The 20,135-nt window shown below is 54.4% G+C and overlaps 2 protein-coding genes across 4 annotated transcripts in view; one reads left to right on the top strand and one right to left on the bottom strand.

Moving 5' to 3' along the window:
* The window catches only part of FIG4 (FIG4 phosphoinositide 5-phosphatase), a 118,793-nt gene extending 104,897 nt beyond the window's left edge, over window positions 1–13,896 (bottom strand). The window contains exon 1 of the mRNA XM_084775102.1: window positions 13,620–13,896. Coding sequence (XP_084631228.1) covers window positions 13,620–13,685 — 66 coding nt within the window. The 5' untranslated portion in view covers window positions 13,686–13,896. The remainder of the gene's footprint in view (window positions 1–13,619) is intronic.
* A 4,400-nt stretch (window positions 13,897–18,296) lies between these two features.
* Window positions 18,297–20,135, top strand: part of AK9 (adenylate kinase 9) — a 125,556-nt gene continuing 123,717 nt past the window's right edge. The window contains exon 1 of one of the 3 annotated variants that reach the window (XR_014777801.1): window positions 18,297–19,883. Coding sequence is in view for 2 of the 3 variants with exons in the window: in XM_084775100.1 (XP_084631226.1) it covers window positions 19,841–19,883 (43 nt within the window). In the remaining variant the exon portion in view is untranslated. The remainder of the gene's footprint in view (window positions 19,884–20,135) is intronic. The other 2 variants (XM_084775100.1, XM_084775101.1) reach the window with 2 other exon arrangements.

The following is a 20,135-nucleotide window of genomic DNA, read 5'->3' as shown; positions in this document are numbered from 1 at the left end:
GGAGGACGCAGCCATGGTGGGTGGACACTTAGTGACTGGTGGGGGAGGACGCAGCCATGGTGGGTGGACACTTAGTGACTGATGGGGGAGGACGCAGCCATGGTGGGTGGACACTTAGTGACTGGTGGGGGAGGACGCAGCCATGGTGGGTGGACACTTAGTGACCGATGGGGGAGGACGCAGCCATGGTGGGTGGACACTTAGTGACTGGTGGGGGAGGACGCAGCCATGGTGGGGGAACACTTAGTGACCGATGGGGGAGGACGCAGCCATGGTGGGTGGACACTTAGTGACCGATGGGGGAGGACGCAGCCATGGTGGGGGAACACTTAGTGACCGATGGGGGAGGACGCAGCCATGGTGGGTGGACACTTAGTGACCGATGGGGGAGGACGCAGCCATGGTGGGTGGACACTTAGTGACCGATGGGGGAGGACGCAGCCATGGTGGGTGGACACTTAGTGACTGGTGGGGGAGGACGCAGCCATGGTGGGTGGACACTTAGTGACCGATGGGGAGGACGCAGCCATGGTGGGTGGACACTTAGTGACCGATGGGGGAGGACGCAGCCATGGTGGGTGGACACTTAGTGACTGATGGGGGAGGACGCAGCCATGGTGGGTGGACACTTAGTGACCGATGGGGAGGACGCAGCCATGGTGGGTGGACACTTAGTGACTGATGGGGGAGGACGCAGCCATGGTGGGTGGACACTTAGTGACTGGTGGGGGAGGACGCAGCCATGGTGGGTGGACACTTAGTGACCGATGGGGGAGGACGCAGCCATGGTGGGTGGACACTTAGTGACTGATGGGGGAGGACGCAGCCATGGTGGGTGGACACTTAGTGACCGATGGGGGAGGACGCAGCCATGGTGGGTGGACACTTAGTGACTGGTGGGGGAGGACGCAGCCATGGTGGGTGGACACTTAGTGACCGATGGGGGAGGACGCAGCCATGGTGGGTGGACACTTAGTGACTGGTGGGGGAGGACGCAGCCATGGTGGGTGGACACTTAGTGACTGGTGGGGGAGGACGCAGCCATGGTGGGTGGACACTTAGTGACCGATGGGGGAGGACGCAGCCATGGTGGGTGGACACTTAGTGACTGGTGGGGGAGGACGCAGCCATGGTGGGGGAACACTTAGTGACCGATGGGGGAGGACGCAGCCATGGTGGGTGGACACTTAGTGACTGATGGGGGAGGACGCAGCCATGGTGGGGGAACACTTAGTGACCGATGGGAGGACGCAGCCATGGTGGGTGGACACTTAGTGACCGATGGGGGAGGACGCAGCCATGGTGGGTGGACACTTAGTGACCGATGGGGGAGGACGCAGCCATGGTGGGTGGACACTTAGTGACCGATGGGGGAGGACGCAGCCATGGTGGGTGGACACTTAGTGACTGGTGGGGGAGGACGCAGCCATGGTGGGTGGACACTTAGTGACCGATGGGAGGACGCAGCCATGGTGGGTGGACACTTAGTGACCGATGGGGGAGGACGCAGCCATGGTGGGTGGACACTTAGTGACTGATGGGGGAGGACGCAGCCATGGTGGGTGGACACTTAGTGACCGATGGGGGAGGACGCAGCCATGGTGGGGTGGACACTTAGTGACTGGTGGGGGAGGATGCAGCCATGGTGGGTGGACACTTAGTGACCGATGGGAGGACGCAGCCATGGTGGGTGGACACTTAGTGACCGATGGGGGAGGACGCAGCCATGGTGGGTGGACACTTAGTGACTGATGGGGGAGGACGCAGCCATGGTGGGTGGACACTTAGTGACCGATGGGGGAGGACGCAGCCATGGTGGGGTGGACACTTAGTGACTGGTGGGGGAGGATGCAGCCATGGTGGGTGGACACTTAGTGACCGATGGGAGGACGCAGCCATAGTGGGTGGACACTTAGTGACCGATGGGGGAGGACGCAGCCATGGTGGGTGGACACTTAGTGACTGATGGGGGAGGACGCAGCCATGGTGGGGTGGACACTTAGTGACCGATGGGAGGACGCAGCCATGGTGGGTGGACACTTAGTGACTGATGGGGGAGGACGCAGCCATGGTGGGTGGACACTTAGTGACTGGTGGGGGAGGACGCAGCCATGGTGGGTGGACACTTAGTGACCGATGGGGGAGGACGCAGCCATGGTGGGTGGACACTTAGTGACTGATGGGGGAGGACGCAGCCATGGTGGGTGGACACTTAGTGACCGATGGGGGAGGACGCAGCCATGGTGGGTGGACACTTAGTGACTGGTGGGGGAGGACGCAGCCATGGTGGGTGGACACTTAGTGACCGATGGGGGAGGACGCAGCCATGGTGGGTGGACACTTAGTGACTGGTGGGGGAGGACGCAGCCATGGTGGGTGGACACTTAGTGACTGGTGGGGGAGGACGCAGCCATGGTGGGTGGACACTTAGTGACCGATGGGGGAGGACGCAGCCATGGTGGGTGGACACTTAGTGACTGGTGGGGGAGGACGCAGCCATGGTGGGGGAACACTTAGTGACCGATGGGGGAGGACGCAGCCATGGTGGGTGGACACTTAGTGACTGATGGGGGAGGACGCAGCCATGGTGGGGGAACACTTAGTGACCGATGGGAGGACGCAGCCATGGTGGGTGGACACTTAGTGACCGATGGGGGAGGACGCAGCCATGGTGGGTGGACACTTAGTGACCGATGGGGGAGGACGCAGCCATGGTGGGTGGACACTTAGTGACCGATGGGGGAGGACGCAGCCATGGTGGGTGGACACTTAGTGACTGGTGGGGGAGGACGCAGCCATGGTGGGTGGACACTTAGTGACCGATGGGAGGACGCAGCCATGGTGGGTGGACACTTAGTGACCGATGGGGGAGGACGCAGCCATGGTGGGTGGACACTTAGTGACTGATGGGGGAGGACGCAGCCATGGTGGGTGGACACTTAGTGACCGATGGGGGAGGACGCAGCCATGGTGGGGTGGACACTTAGTGACTGGTGGGGGAGGATGCAGCCATGGTGGGTGGACACTTAGTGACCGATGGGAGGACGCAGCCATGGTGGGTGGACACTTAGTGACCGATGGGGGAGGACGCAGCCATGGTGGGTGGACACTTAGTGACTGATGGGGGAGGACGCAGCCATGGTGGGTGGACACTTAGTGACCGATGGGGGAGGACGCAGCCATGGTGGGGTGGACACTTAGTGACTGGTGGGGGAGGATGCAGCCATGGTGGGTGGACACTTAGTGACCGATGGGAGGACGCAGCCATAGTGGGTGGACACTTAGTGACCGATGGGGGAGGACGCAGCCATGGTGGGTGGACACTTAGTGACTGATGGGGGAGGACGCAGCCATGGTGGGGTGGACACTTAGTGACCGATGGGGGAGGACGCAGCCATGGTGGGTGGACACTTAGTGACCGATGGGGGAGGACGCAGCCATGGTGGGTGGACACTTAGTGACTGATGGGGGAGGACGCAGCCATGGTGGGTGGACACTTAGTGGCCGATGGGGGAGGACGCAGCCATGGTGGGTGGACACTTAGTGACTGATGGGGGAGGACGCAGCCATGGTGGGGTGGACACTTAGTGACCGATGGGGGAGGACGCAGCCATGGTGGGTGGACACTTAGTGACCGATGGGGGAGGACGCAGCCATGGTGGGTGGACACTTAGTGACCGGTGGGGGAGGACGCAGCCATGGTGGGGGAACACTTAGTGACTGATGGGGGAGGACGCAGCCATGGTGGGTGGACACTTAGTGACCGATGGGGGAGGACGCAGCCATGGTGGGTGGACACTTAGTGACCGATGGGAGGACGCAGCCATGGTGGGGGAACACTTAGTGACCGATGGGGGAGGACGCAGCCATGGTGGGGGAACACTTAGTGACCGATGGGAGGACGCAGCCATGGTGGGGTGGACACTTAGTGACCGATGGGAGGACGCAGCCACGGTGGGGGAACACTTAGTGACCGATGGGGGAGGACGCAGCCATGGTGGGTGGACACTTAGTGACCGATGGGGGAGGACGCAGCCATGGTGGGTGGACACTTAGTGACCGATGGGGGAGGACGCAGCCATGGTGGGTGGACACTTAGTGACCGATGGGGGAGGACGCAGCCATGGTGGGTGGACACTTAATGACCGATGGGGGAGGACGCAGCCATGGTGGGGTGGACACTTAGTGACCGATGGGGGAGGATGCAGCCATGGTGGGTGGACACTTAGTGACCGATGGGGGAGGACGCAGCCATGGTGGGTGGACACTTAGTGACCGATGGGAGGACGCAGCCATGGTGGGTGGACACTTAGTGACCGGTGGGGGAGGACGCAGCCATGGTGGGTGGACACTTAGTGACCGATGGGGGAGGACGCAGCCATGGTGGGTGGACACTTAGTGACCGGTGGGAGGACGCAGCCATGGTGGGTGGACACTTAGTGACCGGTGGGGGAGGACGCAGCCATGGTGGGTGGACACTTAGTGACCGATGGGGGAGGACGCAGCCATGGTGGGTGGACACTTAGTGACCGGTGGGAGGACGCAGCCATGGTGGGTGGACACTTAGTGACTGGTGGGGGAGGACGCAGCCATGGTGGGTGGACACTTAGTGACCGGTGGGGGAGGACGCAGCCATGGTGGGTGGACACTTAGTGACCGATGGGGGAGGACGCAGCCATGGTGGGGGTACACTTAGTGACCGATGGGGGAGGACGCAGCCATGGTGGGTGGACACTTAGTGACTGGTGGGGGAGGACGCAGCCATGGTGGGTGGACACTTAGTGACCGATGGGAGGACGCAGCCATGGTGGGTGGACACTTAGTGACTGATGGGGGAGGACGCAGCCATGGTGGGTGGACACTTAGTGACCGATGGGAGGACGCAGCCATGGTGGGTGGACACTTAGTGACTGATGGGGGAGGACGCAGCCATGGTGGGTGGACACTTAGTGACTGGTGGGGGAGGACGCAGCCATGGTGGGAGGACACTTAGTGACCGATGGGGGAGGACGCAGCCATGGTGGGTGGACACTTAGTGACCGATGGGGGAGGACGCAGCCATGGTGGGTGGACACTTAGTGACTGGTGGGGGAGGACGCAGCCATGGTGGGTGGACACTTAGTGACCGATGGGGGAGGACGCAGCCATGGTGGGTGGACACTTAGTGACTGGTGGGGGAGGACGCAGCCATGGTGGGGGAACACTTAGTGACCGATGGGGGAGGACGCAGCCATGGTGGGTGGACACTTAGTGACTGGTGGGGGAGGACGCAGCCATGGTGGGTGGACACTTAGTGACTGATGGGGGAGGACGCAGCCATGGTGGGTGGACACTTAGTGACTGGTGGGGGAGGACGCAGCCATGGTGGGTGGACACTTAGTGACCGATGGGGGAGGACGCAGCCATGGTGGGTGGACACTTAGTGACCGGTGGGGGAGGACGCAGCCATGGTGGGGGAACACTTAGTGACCGATGGGGGAGGACGCAGCCATGGTGGGTGGACACTTAGTGACCGATGGGGGAGGACGCAGCCATGGTGGGGGAACACTTAGTGACCGATGGGGGAGGACGCAGCCATGGTGGGTGGACACTTAGTGACCGATGGGGAGGACGCAGCCATGGTGGGTGGACACTTAGTGACCGATGGGGGAGGACGCAGCCATGGTGGGTGGACACTTAGTGACTGGTGGGGGAGGACGCAGCCATGGTGGGTGGACACTTAGTGACCGATGGGAGGACGCAGCCATGGTGGGTGGACACTTAGTGACCGATGGGGGAGGACGCAGCCATGGTGGGTGGACACTTAGTGACTGATGAGGGAGGACGCAGCCATGGTGGGTGGACACTTAGTGACCGATGGGGGAGGACGCAGCCATGGTGGGGTGGACAGTTAGTGACTGGTGGGGGAGGATGCAGCCATGGTGGGTGGACACTTAGTGACCGATGGGAGGACGCAGCCATGGTGGGTGGACACTTAGTGACCGATGGGGGAGGACGCAGCCATGGTGGGTGGACACTTAGTGACTGATGGGGGAGGACGCAGCCATGGTGGGTGGACACTTAGTGACCGATGGGGGAGGACGCAGCCATGGTGGGGTGGACACTTAGTGACCGATGGGAGGACGCAGCCATAGTGGGTGGACACTTAGTGACCGATGGGGGAGGACGCAGCCATGGTGGGTGGACACTTAGTGACTGATGGGGGAGGACGCAGCCATGGTGGGGTGGACACTTAGTGACCGATGGGGGAGGACGCAGCCATGGTGGGTGGACACTTAGTAACCGATGGGGGAGAACGCAGCCATGGTGGGTGGACACTTAGTGACTGATGGGGGAGGACGCAGCCATGGTGGGTGGACACTTAGTGACCGATGGGGGAGGACGCAGCCATGGTGGGTGGACACTTAATGACTGATGGGGGAGGACGCAGCCATGGTGGGGTGGACACTTAGTGACCGATGGGGGAGGACGCAGCCATGGTGGGTGGACACTTAGTGACCGATGGGGGAGGACGCAGCCATGGTGGGTGGACACTTAGTGACCGGTGGGGGAGGACGCAGCCATGGTGGGGGAACACTTAGTGACTGATGGGGGAGGACGCAGCCATGGTGGGTGGACACTTAGTGACCGATGGGGGAGGACGCAGCCACGGTGGGTGGACACTTAGTGACCGATGGGAGGACGCAGCCATGGTGGGGGAACACTTAGTGACCGATGGGGGAGGACGCAGCCATGGTGGGGGAACACTTAGTGACCGATGGGAGGACGCAGCCATGGTGGGGTGGACACTTAGTGACCGATGGGAGGACGCAGCCACGGTGGGGGAACACTTAGTGACCGATGGGGGAGGACGCAGCCATGGTGGGTGGACACTTAGTGACCGATGGGGGAGGACACAGCCATGGTGGGTGGACACTTAGTGACCGATGGGGGAGGACGCAGCCATGGTGGGTGGACACTTAGTGACCGATGGGGGAGGACGCAGCCATGGTGGGTGGACACTTAGTGACCGATGGGGGAGGACGCAGCCATGGTGGGGTGGACACTTAGTGACCGATGGGGGAGGACGCAGCCATGGTGGGTGGACACTTAGTGACCGATGGGGGAGGACGCAGCCATGGTGGGTGGACACTTAGTGACCGATGGGAGGACGCAGCCATGGTGGGTGGACACTTAGTGACCGGTGGGGGAGGACGCAGCCATGGTGGGTGGACACTTAGTGACCGATGGGGGAGGACGCAGCCATGGTGGGTGGACACTTAGTGACCGGTGGGAGGACGCAGCCATGGTGGGTGGACACTTAGTGACCGGTGGGGGAGGACGCAGCCATGGTGGGTGGACACTTAGTGACCGGTGGGGGAGGACGCAGCCATGGTGGGTGGACACTTAGTGACCGATGGGGGAGGACGCAGCCATGGTGGGGGAACACTTAGTGACTGGTGGGGGAGGACGCAGCCATGGTGGGGGAACACTTAGTGACCGGTGGGGGAGGACGCAGCCACGGTGGGTGGACACTTAGTGACCGATGGGAGGACGCAGCCATGGTGGGGGAACACTTAGTGACCGATGGGGGAGGACGCAGCCATGGTGGGGGAACACTTAGTGACCGATGGGAGGACGCAGCCATGGTGGGGTGGACACTTAGTGACCGATGGGAGGACGCAGCCACGGTGGGGGAACACTTAGTGACCGATGGGGGAGGACGCAGCCATGGTGGGTGGACACTTAGTGACCGATGGGGGAGGACGCAGCCATGGTGGGTGGACACTTAGTGACCGATGGGGGAGGACGCAGCCATGGTGGGGTGGACACTTAGTGACCGATGGGGGAGGACGCAGCCATGGTGGGTGGACACTTAGTGACCGATGGGGGAGGACGCAGCCATGGTGGGTGGACACTTAGTGACCGATGGGAGGACGCAGCCATGGTGGGTGGACACTTAGTGACCGGTGGGGGAGGACGCAGCCATGGTGGGTGGACACTTAGTGACCGATGGGGGAGGACGCAGCCATGGTGGGTGGACACTTAGTGACCGGTGGGAGGACGCAGCCATGGTGGGTGGACACTTAGTGACCGGTGGGGGAGGACGCAGCCATGGTGGGTGGACACTTAGTGACCGGTGGGGGAGGACGCAGCCATGGTGGGTGGACACTTAGTGACCGATGGGGGAGGACGCAGCCATGGTGGGGGAACACTTAGTGACCGGTGGGGGAGGACGCAGCCATGGTGGGGGAACACTTAGTGACCGATGGGGGAGGACGCAGCCATGGTGGGTGGACACTTAGTGACCGGTGGGGGAGGACGCAGCCATGGTGGGGGAACACTTAGTGACTGATGGGGGAGGACGCAGCCATGGTGGGTGGACACTTAGTGACCGATGGGGGAGGATGCAGCCACGGTGGGTGGACACTTAGTGACCGATGGGAGGACGCAGCCATGGTGGGGGAACACTTAGTGACCGATGGGGGAGGACGCAGCCATGGTGGGGTGGACACTTAGTGACCGATGGGGGAGGACGCAGCCATGGTGGGGGAACACTTAGTGACCGATGGGAGGACGCAGCCATGGTGGGGTGGACACTTAGTGACCGATGGGAGGACGCAGCCACGGTGGGGGAACACTTAGTGACCGATGGGGGAGGACGCAGCCATGGTGGGTGGACACTTAGTGACCGATGGGGGAGGACGCAGCCATGGTGGGGTGGACACTTAGTGACCGATGGGGGAGGACGCAGCCATGGTGGGTGGACACTTAGTGACCGATGGGGGAGGACGCAGCCATGGTGGGGGAACACTTAGTGACCGATGGGAGGACGCAGCCATGGTGGGTGGACACTTAGTGACCGATGGGGGAGGACGCAGCCATGGTGGGTGGACACTTAGTGACCGATGCGGGAGGACGCAGCCACGGTGGGTGGACACTTAGTGACCGATGGGAGGACGCAGCCATGGTGGGTGGACACTTAGTGACCGATGGGGGAGGACGCAGCCATGGTGGGGGAACACTTAGTGACCGATGGGAGGACGCAGCCATGGTGGGGTGGACACTTAGTGACCGATGGGAGGACGCAGCCACGGTGGGGGAACACTTAGTGACCGATGGGGGAGGACGCAGCCATGGTGGGTGGACACTTAGTGACCGATGGGGGAGGACACAGCCATGGTGGGGTGGACACTTAGTGACCGATGGGGGAGGACGCAGCCATGGTGGGTGGACACTTAGTGACCGATGGGGGAGGACGCAGCCATGGTGGGGGAACACTTAGTGACCGATGGGAGGACGCAGCCATGGTGGGTGGACACTTAGTGACCGATGGGGGAGGACGCAGCCATGGTGGGTGGACACTTAGTGACCGATGCGGGAGGACGCAGCCATGGTGGGGGAACACTTAGTGACCGATGGGAGGACGCAGCCATGGTGGGTGGACACTTAGTGACCGATGGGGGAGGACGCAGCCATGGTGGGTGGTGCCATTCTACCCACAATGGTGGTCCTGGGTTCTATAAGAAAGCAGGCTAAGCAAGCCATGAGGAGCAAGCCAGTAAGGAGCACCCTCCATGGCCCCTGCATCAGCTCCTGCCTCTGAGTTCCTGCCCTGCTTGAGCTCCTGTTCTGACTTCCTTCCCTGACGGACAATGATGTGGAAGTGTAAGCTGAAGAAACCCTTTCCTGTCCAGGTGGTTTTAATCATATTGTTTCATCATAGCAGTAGTAACGCTAAGATATATGTCATATATAAATGATTTAATATAAAGTAGATCATAACATAAAAGCTAAAACCGTGAATCTTTCAATTAGACAGAGAAAAATATCATGGCCTGAGAATAAGCACAGATTGCATATGAAAAGCAAAAAGCACCCACACACACAACACATATGCACATGCACACACAAGCACACACAGGCACACATACAACATACACATACATGCACACACACAACATACACATGCACAAACACACATACATGCACACACGTACACACACACAACATACACACACAACATACACACACACAACATATACACACATATACACACACACACAAACTGAATAAGGGTCAGAAATTGTGGCCCATGTTTATAATGCCAGCACTGAGGAGGTTGAGGCAGGAGGATCATGATTTTGATACTATCCTATGCTACATAACAAATGTCTCTCTCTCTCTCTCTCTCTCTCTCTCTCTCTCTCTCTCTCTCTCACACACACACACACACACACACACACATATTAAAATTGCTGTTCATCAAATGATCACTTAAAGTGATGGTCCAGAAAAACAATGCTTTACAAAATGTATATGACAACAGACTTGATTGTAGAACACATTAAAAAATGCCTACAAATCACTAATGCAATAGCAGCATAATTCGATAAATGGGCAAAATCAACAGATGCTTCATAAAGGAAGAGCACGAGAATATGCCCAACACCATTAGTCGTCAGGGAACAGCGATGCATCCACAATGAGAGAGCTGCAAACTAAGAGCACCGACGGCACAAATGCTGGCCAGGACACAGAACAATGGCAGTCCACATATGTTCATGGTGGAAGTGACACAGGCACAACTACTTCACAAAGCCTGGGAATTCTCCAAAGAGCTAGGACATGTGACCCCTTCAGTTAGTAACATCACTCACATTTACCCACAGAGAGATGATAATATATGCACACAAACACACTTTTTCTAGGAGGTTCACAGATGGATTATTCATAGTCCAAATTAACAAGAAAAACTGACAGGCAAATTGTGAAGACAGTCCTTGATAAAGGGTACAGACTGCTGATACAGCAAACACACGAATAAACTGCAAGGACTTCATGCTGAACAAAATACACTGGACCTAAAAGGATGGATAGAGCTACGCCATCATCTGAACTGCTCTGTTTATTCCAAGGAGGGTCTTCCTGTGCTGCCCAGGCTGGCCTAGAACTTGAGATGCTCTTGACTCTGGTCTTCTCAGTGCTGGAATTACAGGCACCTCCTGTATCATGTGCACCTGCCCATTACGTGAAAGCTTTGAACAAGCAAATGTCATCTAACACTTAAAAAGAATTGAACACTGGGACTGGAGAGATTGCGGAGTGGTTGAGGGTGGTTGATGCTCTTCCCGCGGACCCAAACTCAGCTGCCAGCACCCACCCCAGGCAGCTCAGACCTCCAGCTCATCATGTGGCATACACACAGAGGGATACACACAGATACCCATAAAATAAAATTTAAAATAAACCTTCCTTTTAATAAAAACATGTTTTAATAGAACATAATTTGCCAGAAAGGGAATAGATGGTTGACTAGGTAAAGCCACGGTGTGGCTTGGATGTGAACCACACATTTGAATCTCGGTGCCTAGTTGGTGGAACTGTTTGGGAAGGATTAGGGGGTGTGGCCATGGTACTGTTGGAGTATGTATGTCACGTGAGGCAGTTTTCTGTTTTAAAAAAAAATCCATGTCATTCCCAGTCAGTCCCCCTCTCTCTGTCTCTCTCTCTGTCTGTCCCTCCCTCCCTCCCTCCCTCCCTCCCTCCTTCCCTCCCTCCCTCCTCCCCCCCACCCCCCCCCCCCGGTCTCTCTCTTTCACATGGTTATATCTCAAGACATAAGCTCTCAGCTACTGCTCCAGCACCATGCCTGCCAACCTATTAACCTATTGCCATGCTCCCCACCACAATGGCCATGGACTGGTTATAAAGACTCTACCCAGCAGCAGGTTCCAGACCACATCTGAAGCAGGACCATCCGAAACTCGCTTCGCCTCCTTCCCCTCCTCCCCAAATAAATAACAGTAGCAATGATAAGTAACAGTGTAACACCCCGTCCTCATCAACACTAAATAAACAGAGACCTTAGAGCAGCACAGCACAGACACACACTCTGCAAACATCAGCCGGCCGTTCTCGTTTCTACAGCCTACTTAACACTGTTGTTTCTATCCCTACTGTTTGCTCAGTTGCTAGTAGTTGTATACCTTATCTGACTGGCGTCCCTTCATCTCTGAGCAGATGACTCCAAACACATCTTTCGCTTTTAACTCAAGAATAAATAATAAACAAGCAAAGATGTGCTGAATTCTAAGGACCAGCTTCAGAGAGCTAATGCAGTGTCCACATCACCCATCACAGGAAGGCACGGTCATACGGATGAAGTGATTACTGTCATGATTTGCCCCTGGGGGCAGCTATCCAATCACAGCTGAGCCTACCATCTATCCCAATCTGCATCTCAGGGCCTGTACTGTTTCAGGGTAGCATCCTCGGGAAGTTCTCTCGCTTGCCCTCTTGCCCCAGCTTTTGCAGAGGCCGGAGAAGTGGGGGGCCTCCAGTGAACCCACACAGTGGTCCCCAAGCACCCTTCCGACGCTCCTGCCTTTCATCTGCCAACTGACCTGGCAGCCGCTGACTACGTGGTGCTGACATGGCACGTACATATCTGTGCTGTGAGGACCATAAAGGTTTTAACAAGAAAAGATGGGGTGAGACATTACAAAAACAGAAAGATGCAGGAAAACCCAGGGCGAACACGGAGAACTCGGGCTGATGCAATTTTACTGGATAGTTAAGGCTCAAATATATATGTTGACTGTTTTACACTAGGGACAGAGTTTATCCTACTCAGCACAGGGGCCACTAAAGAGTTCCGGAAAAGAAATTCTGTGCTACACAACATCCTAGCCAGGCCCTCAGAATCCTCAGCTTATTGGTGGGCTAAAATTCCTACGTGACAATTTTCTCACTAGGGACATTAACCTGCACATCTTGCAAAAAGTAGAAAGTTTTGTTTCAATGTCGAAATGATATTTTTGCCTGACTCTCTGAAGAGAAGTGAAGATACTTGCAAATATTAGATTCCATCTTCTGGTCTTGGCCTAGCCAAATGGACTTTTTGCCACCTTCACTTAGAAACAGCAGTTGTACACATGTGAAACAAGACAGGCCCTACTTGGATTGTGTAATGACCGAGAATCCAGGAAGGTAAATAATTTCTTGTACACTCCCATAGAAGCCTAGCCACGTTTCATTGAATATGCCCCACGAGACATTCATCAGTTTGTGACCATGAAGTGAATTAGCTTAAACACAGTCCCTAACATCATGGTGAAGTCTAGATTCGAGGAAGCCACATTTAGTTTTCCAACCACAGAAATGACAACTCTCAGCACCGCTCTGCAAGCCGGAGAAGTTAAGTGTCCATGTCACAGAATCCTGAATCTCAGCAAAAACAGTGCATGTGCTTTCAACCAGTCACAGAGGTAATATACCATGGAATCGCAAAACAGAAGCTGTCTAGGTAAAGTTCAATTTTTTTCTCACCCCTGACTTTACTACAAGGAGTGGTCTCAAGAACTTTTAACAGATTATGAGAAAGCAGAAAAGAATAGAGTAACTCGGTCAGAAGCTGTGCACGGTTTCTGTATACTACAAGCACCTGTTTGCACGTACATCTTCCAGCCAAGGCTCCTAAGCAGGCCAGCTTCCTCTGAGGCTGTGTTCCACGGTGCTGTGGAGCTAGGAGGGAAGGGGGCAAATGCGGGGTGCCGCCTCTGCCCAACGACCCTACAGCGTCCCCTGATCCCCCGCAGCGCTGCCCTCTGCCCCGCCCCGCCGCTGCGGATACTCACAGCTCTGGTCTCGTACAGCACCAGCTTCTGAACCGAGCTGATGATAGGGGCAGCGGCTGTGGGCATGGCTCCAGCCGATGGCGGACGCCCCTACAGGGCACCAGGCCGCCGCCCAGGTCGGGACAGCTTCGCGATCGCCTCTGGAGACCGAGAGAGGAGAAGACTCCGCACACGCAGCACACCAGACCCGAAAGAGAAAAACAATGCCGGGGTGCTAATCCTTTAGCAGACCGCGGTCGCCCGGTGCTTCCGGATTCCCCCAGCCCCGCCTCCCAACAAGCCCCGCCCAGAAGCGAAGGGCGGGGCTACAGGAATACGGCGTTGCTGAGGGCGGACGTTAAGGGCGACATCTTTGTTAAGGGCAGACGGGGGCGGAGGTGGTGGGGAAATCTGGTTTATCTTTTCCTTAAGGAGGTCAGGTGATTGGGTTCTCCTTTTGAAGCGGCTTCTCCGTGTTTTCATTGATCTGTTTCTTCCTGTCCTCTTTTTATTTTCCTGAAACCTGTCTTCTGGTGGTCCTTTCCTGAATACCTGTAATTTTCCCTTCTTTTGTCGCCTATTTTATCCCCGTGGGAGACAATAAAATTCATATTGTGGCTGTGTGGTCCATAAGTCTTACTTATTACTTAAATGTGATGCCTTTGGTATTTGCACATTTTATGCTTGAGCCTAACGGTCCGTGAGTCCTAAAAGCGGACGGTGCTGTGTAGGGGAGCGCGCCGCTGTTAGAGTCGGTTCTAGATAAGGTAAGGCTTTCCGGCTTGTTCTCTGGGCGTAAGTAGACAATAGATGCCCTCGCTCTGCTCATCACCTCCACATTGTGGGAAAGCTGTTTTATAATTATTTAAGAATTTACGAATTCACCCAGAATCAAGGCGCTACGTCCTGAGGCCCCGCCCTCCAAGAGCCCTTCACTCCGCCCACAGGTTTCCAGGGCAACCGCCCAACGGATAACCCGGAGCCGCGGGAGGTTGCTGCTGTCTGGGTCCTGGGTCCTCTCCGGCCAGGTAAGCTGAGACAGGAAGGCCATTGTCCGCCCACTGCATGCTTTTTGTTATCAGTTGCGGCGAAGTCCACTTCCTGCGGGCCCCCTTACCAGCTATTGTTCTTGCAAAACTAAACCGTGATCTCTTCATAAGTCAACTTTTTAAAACCTCCCTGGCGGTGGTAGCGCACGCCTTTAATTCCAGCACTCCGGAGGCAGAGACAGAAGGATTGCTGTGAGTTCGAGGCCAGCCTGGTCTACAAAGCGAGTCCAGGACAGCCAAGGCTACACAGAGAAACCTGTCTGGGGAGGGGGGGGGGGAACCACACACACACACAAACAAAAAACAAACAAACAAACAAACAAACAAAAAAGGTTCTCCTTTCAGCTAAGGTATTGATCTCACAAAAGTGGTGGCCAAACTAGCCTAGGCAGGAAGTGCTAAGTTTCCCAGGGACCCCTCCATATTCCAGAATTCACCGCTAGCAAGGTCTAATAAAACTTTTTAAATGCAAACACATACCTCACTGTGATAATGAAATTTGCTGTAGCTTCAAAGTTGGGACATTACAAGATTTGTAAAGTACTTGGGTATTTATATTAGTTTTGTTTCATAGTTTGATACATTTTTTTAATTGGGAAACTAGAAACATGACAGAAGTGTCAGTTCTGGCATTTTATGCTGGGGTGTGTGTGTGTGTGTGTGTGTATGTGTGCACGTGTGTAAGCCAGAGGTCAGCCAGCAAGCTCCAGGGATCCCCTTACCTCCATCTTGAATTGCACCTTGTAACTTTTCCATTTCATTTCTTCTTTTTCTTTTTTTTTTTTTTAGTTGTTGTTGTTTTGTTTTTGTTTTCCCCTGAGACAGGGTCTCTCTGTGTAGCCTTGGCTGTCCTGGACTCGCTTTCTAGACCAGGCTGGCCTCAAACTCACAGTGATCCACCTGTCTCTGCCTCCCGAGTGCTGGAATTAAAGGCATGTCCCACCACGCCCGGCTACTTTTCCATTTCCTAATGAAAATCAGTTATTTTTTTAATATAAGCTAAACATTTTCAGAATGTTTTGGTTTGGGAAAGTTACTTTTTAAAAATACATAATTCTGGTTTTCAAATATTGTTACAGTACAATCAAGCACTTCCCTTTGAGGACTTTCTTAGTTTACATTATCTAAAAGCAGAACTCATACAAAAATATATAAATACATAAAAGTGCCAACTTGTTTATATAAGGGGTAATCCCAGGAAACAGTAGCTACCAAGGAAAAGAATTTGGAGAAAAGGAATATTATCGAGTAAACTTGTCGGTCAGCTAGATTCACTAGAGGATAAGAAGTACGTATCTTGGAACTACTCCCTTTTGGGGGGCAAAGAGCGCTGGGTTTATTCATGAGCCCCCATCCATTGCTGGCTGAAGTCTGCTATGGCACTGATACCTTGGAACATCCACTGTGTCTGTGCCCCAATAGAGAGGGCATGGCAGCCAGAGGACGTTCACAGGCAGAGTCCCACATGCTGGTATCTAACCGCTGGATAGTTACCTAGACAAGTTGCATGTCCCTTGCATGAGGAGAGCATCTGCCGCCCTCCACCCGTGTTCCCAACAGCCCAGGTGTGCTCCCATCACCAGCTCTTGAAGCTGATAACTAGTACCCATTTCTAAGAGGAAAGGACTTGCAGGAAGGAAATCAGTGGCGTCAGCTGCATAATCCGCCACTGCAGTAATTACCCCTGGGTCCGCATAACCTGGTCACTCACCATGTCCCTCTCCACACCATTCACTCTAGGTTTCCCTTATTCCTGGCCAGGGATGGGATGAGTCTAAGTGGCTTGTCCTGCGGGGAACCAGCTTCATTCTTGCGTCGGAGCATGAAGAGGTATCGCAGAGCATCAGGAGGAGCTCAAGATTACCTTTCCAGCCCCAACTATATAGTGCCCAGCCTACCTCCCCCTCCAGTACAGTGACTCCTCGTAGGCTTGTGGAGAAACAAACAAACAAACAAAAGAAACAAACAAACAACAACAACAAAAAAAACCCACCTCGTTGGAAGCAATCGGTTCCATTTTGTGAAACCTTAACTGGGATCTCTGATAAAACAGTCTCTTCTGTCAATCAAACCCAGTCCGCTAGCACCCACCACCAGAGCCTAAAGTTGTGAGAAATCACCCAAGTCAATCACAGGTGATGGGCATAAGGACCGCTTCCCCTTCCGTTACCTGGCTCCAAGCATATTCCTCCTCTTGAAGTACAGTGGCCTTCTCTCTCCCACGCAGTGCATAACCTGTCTAATACAACAGCAACTTCTAGGTTAGCTGGGATGCGGAGAACCCAGTAGATCCCACACCTGCATGCCTCTTACAGCATTTACAGTAAAAAGGATCCTTTGATCCGAGGCAACATTATATGATTCGTGATGTTAAATGACACAAAGTCAGCCCTTTGTCAGCTGTGCTGGCCAACAGGCTACAGATAGGGAAGACACGTCAGTTGCCCCTCACAGTGGTAAGAGGTCTGTCAGTGATGGGAGTCCTGCCTCCCCCAAGAGATTGTCTCATATTGAAGTCTTAGCCTCGGCTCTGCTTTGGAGATGTAGAGCAACACCTGTAGTGAACAGTGTGAAGGAGCCTTATTACGTCACGGCATAGGCCCCGTCACTTCATCCCTGTCACCATAGCATGTCCATTTAGGAACCTCCTAGGACTAAGAAGAGCAAGGGAAGACTGACTAGCCTCTATTGGGAAATCATCTTGCTGACCTGTGTGCGGTACCCCCTTCACGGGTGTGTGGTTTGCGAATAGAATTCTCTTCTCGTGCTGCACAACAAATTGCCACAAATTGAACATCTTAAAACATTTGTTATGTGACAGTTTCGGTAACCAGGGCTCCTGGCGTAGATCTGCTGGCTCTTCTGTAATCAGGCGTTGACTGAAATGTTCTTTCAATTGGATAAGCCACTGGGAAAGAATCCATTCCATTATTGAGAAACTGCGTCTCTGGTAAGAGGGCTGAGGTTCCTCTGCTTTTTAGCTACGTGGGGCTATCCACTCCTGGAGGCCAGACACTGGTCCTTACTGCACGGCAGGAAGTCTCTCTCTGGCTGCTAAGAGAAGCTGATCATGAAAAACAAGTCACAGGTCCTGCTTGCATTCAAGCGTAGGAGTTAACACAAGAACGCGGCTGCTGAGAGCTCACTTTGAATGCATCTGCCAACCCATGTGTGCATCCAACCATAGCCTTCTCCAGTGTTCCTTTTCTTTTCTGACCTTGCTCCTGAACACCCTCGATGAAGCCATTCAGAATCGCCCACCAGTTTGAGGAAGTATCAGCTCCGCCTGCAGGAAGATTTCCCTCAATCACTGTTTCTCACAGCTACCTGCAAGGGGAGCTAAAGTCTAGAAATGCTCTGTTCACAGCTTGCGTCGATATACCACGAGTCTCTTGTGATTTTCGTTTTTCTTTCTCTGTCAGCTGTTGCCAGGGAATTCAACCTGAGTTTTGACCTAAAAGAGAGACCTGAGAGACAGATCACAGGCCTCAGAGTGGGGAAGCCTGGGCTGCATATTTATGAGCCTTAGTTTTGCCCTTCAGGATTTTAATCACTCAAGGGGCTGCCACAGCTCTTGCTCAGTGTTAACACTCTCCACTCAACAGTCCTTGAGAGACATATGTCAGTTCCCACATTTCGCCTGCTGATGGTTACAAGCTTCTCTTGGGGAAGAGCTATGGCCTCACCGGTGTGAATGCTTGTGGAGTGTTACTTCTTGCCCCCTCTTCAGTGAATTAGCTCCTTGGCTGGAAGCAGGCCCCTGTGTACCCGGGACTGCTGACATACCAGCATGTGGCTCAGTTGAGACTTATCTGTTTTAGATGTCTGTCAGCCGACACCCTCACCACCTGCTCCTGCGTCTCAGCCTTAGGAATGCCACCATATTTCTTGACATTGCCGCAGATCACTATGAGTCCTGCATGAGGTAGAGCTGCCCCCTGGTGGTGCAGATGTGGGAGAGCCAGCCCCAAGGGCAGCAGAACAGGCCTTGCTAGTTGCTGTGAGCAGGAAAGTTGGCCCTACCCCTCACCTGAGCAAAGCAGGAGAGCTGACCCTAGTGGTGTGAGTACAGAAGGGACAGTGGCCTGAGCAACCCAGGCCCAGATCTGGGACTTGAGTTAGCCCACGTCAGCACCTACCTCATCTGTGAACTACTGGAGCAGGTGAAGGGCCCAGTCCTACAGACGCAAAGCTGAGGATCTCCATGACACAGGGCAACAGTAGGGTATCTGAGAGGAGCCTTGGTAAGGACCCAGCAGTGTTGACAGTGTAGCTAAAGCCAGAGGTCTTGAATCAGACCAATGATTCGTTGTAATGAACATTTGCAAGTAAAGCCATTTGGGCAAAAGGGCACACTGTGTGACACGCTGTGGCGTACCACAGCGTCCACAGTGAGGTAGAGTGTTTTTGTTTTGTTTTGATGAGGCAGGGAGGTTGCAAGGGCGGAGGGCGGATATGAAGGGCCCTCGAGATGAGTATGGTTGGGGTATATGATGTGAAATTCACAAATAACAAAATGTTAGAAAAACAGTTGCCACGATCATGGTGTCTCTTCATAGCAATAGAACCCTGACTAGGGTCAGCTGCCCAGTTTGAATTTTAGTTTATAAATGGCCTCCGCTCTGCCAAAGCCAGCCATCTCCCAAGACACACGGGAACCTAGAACCAGAACAGCATCACCGCTACCCTCTGCCCTGGACTACAAAGGCCAGCCGCCACGTGGAACCCCTTCCCGATGTGGGTCCTCCATCTGTGTTCGATTCTTGTGGACTTGGTAAGATGTCGCCCTTGCCACTGCGGAGCGCACAGCACGCTGACGAACGCTCTGGCCTCAGAAGAACTGTCCTCGAACTGACCAGTTCTGTGAACCTTTAGTACCTTTCTCTAAGCGTTTGCCAAAGCATGCCCGGCATGTCCACCTCAGTCACTGTGGGTTTCCATTGCTTCCAAGCTTTCAGGGACTTTGCCAGCAGCGAGTTCAGTCTGTGGGTGCTATTGCCCGGATGAAAAGCCATGAGCCATGGGAAAGAGCTGAAGTAGCTGTGAACTCTTACCTGGTCTAAATCCAAGCGTTTGCCCTCCACACGACCTGCGCATCATTTCTAAAGCAATAGCCAAGATAAGGCATCGCCATCCCCTGGGGAAAACACTGGTCCAGGAAGAGAGCCCAGGACTTGCTTATTATGGGAAGAAATGCCTACAAAAAGAGCTTCACTTAAAAATTCAGCCTGCCAAGGTTTGCCTTTTCAAACTGATCTGTTAGAATTTTCTTTCAACATTTTATTTTGTTTTTGTTGGTTACATCTTTAAATGTTCTCTTATCATTTTAAAATGTACTCTGATGGTGCTAATAACATTAGCATGAATTTAACATATTCTATAATTTCCATTTAAATTTTTTATGTGTACATTGATGTATGAAAGTATGTTGTTGTGGGTTTTTTGGTCTTCAAGAATCGGGACTTTAAATACATTCATAATTATTTCA

This window comes from Acomys minous, assembly GCF_964271855.1.
Source record: "Acomys minous genome assembly, chromosome: 3".
NCBI lineage: Eukaryota > Metazoa > Chordata > Mammalia > Rodentia > Muridae > Acomys > Acomys minous.
The sequence above is the reverse complement of the archived record's forward strand: the minus strand, read 5'-3'. Positions and strand labels throughout refer to the sequence as shown.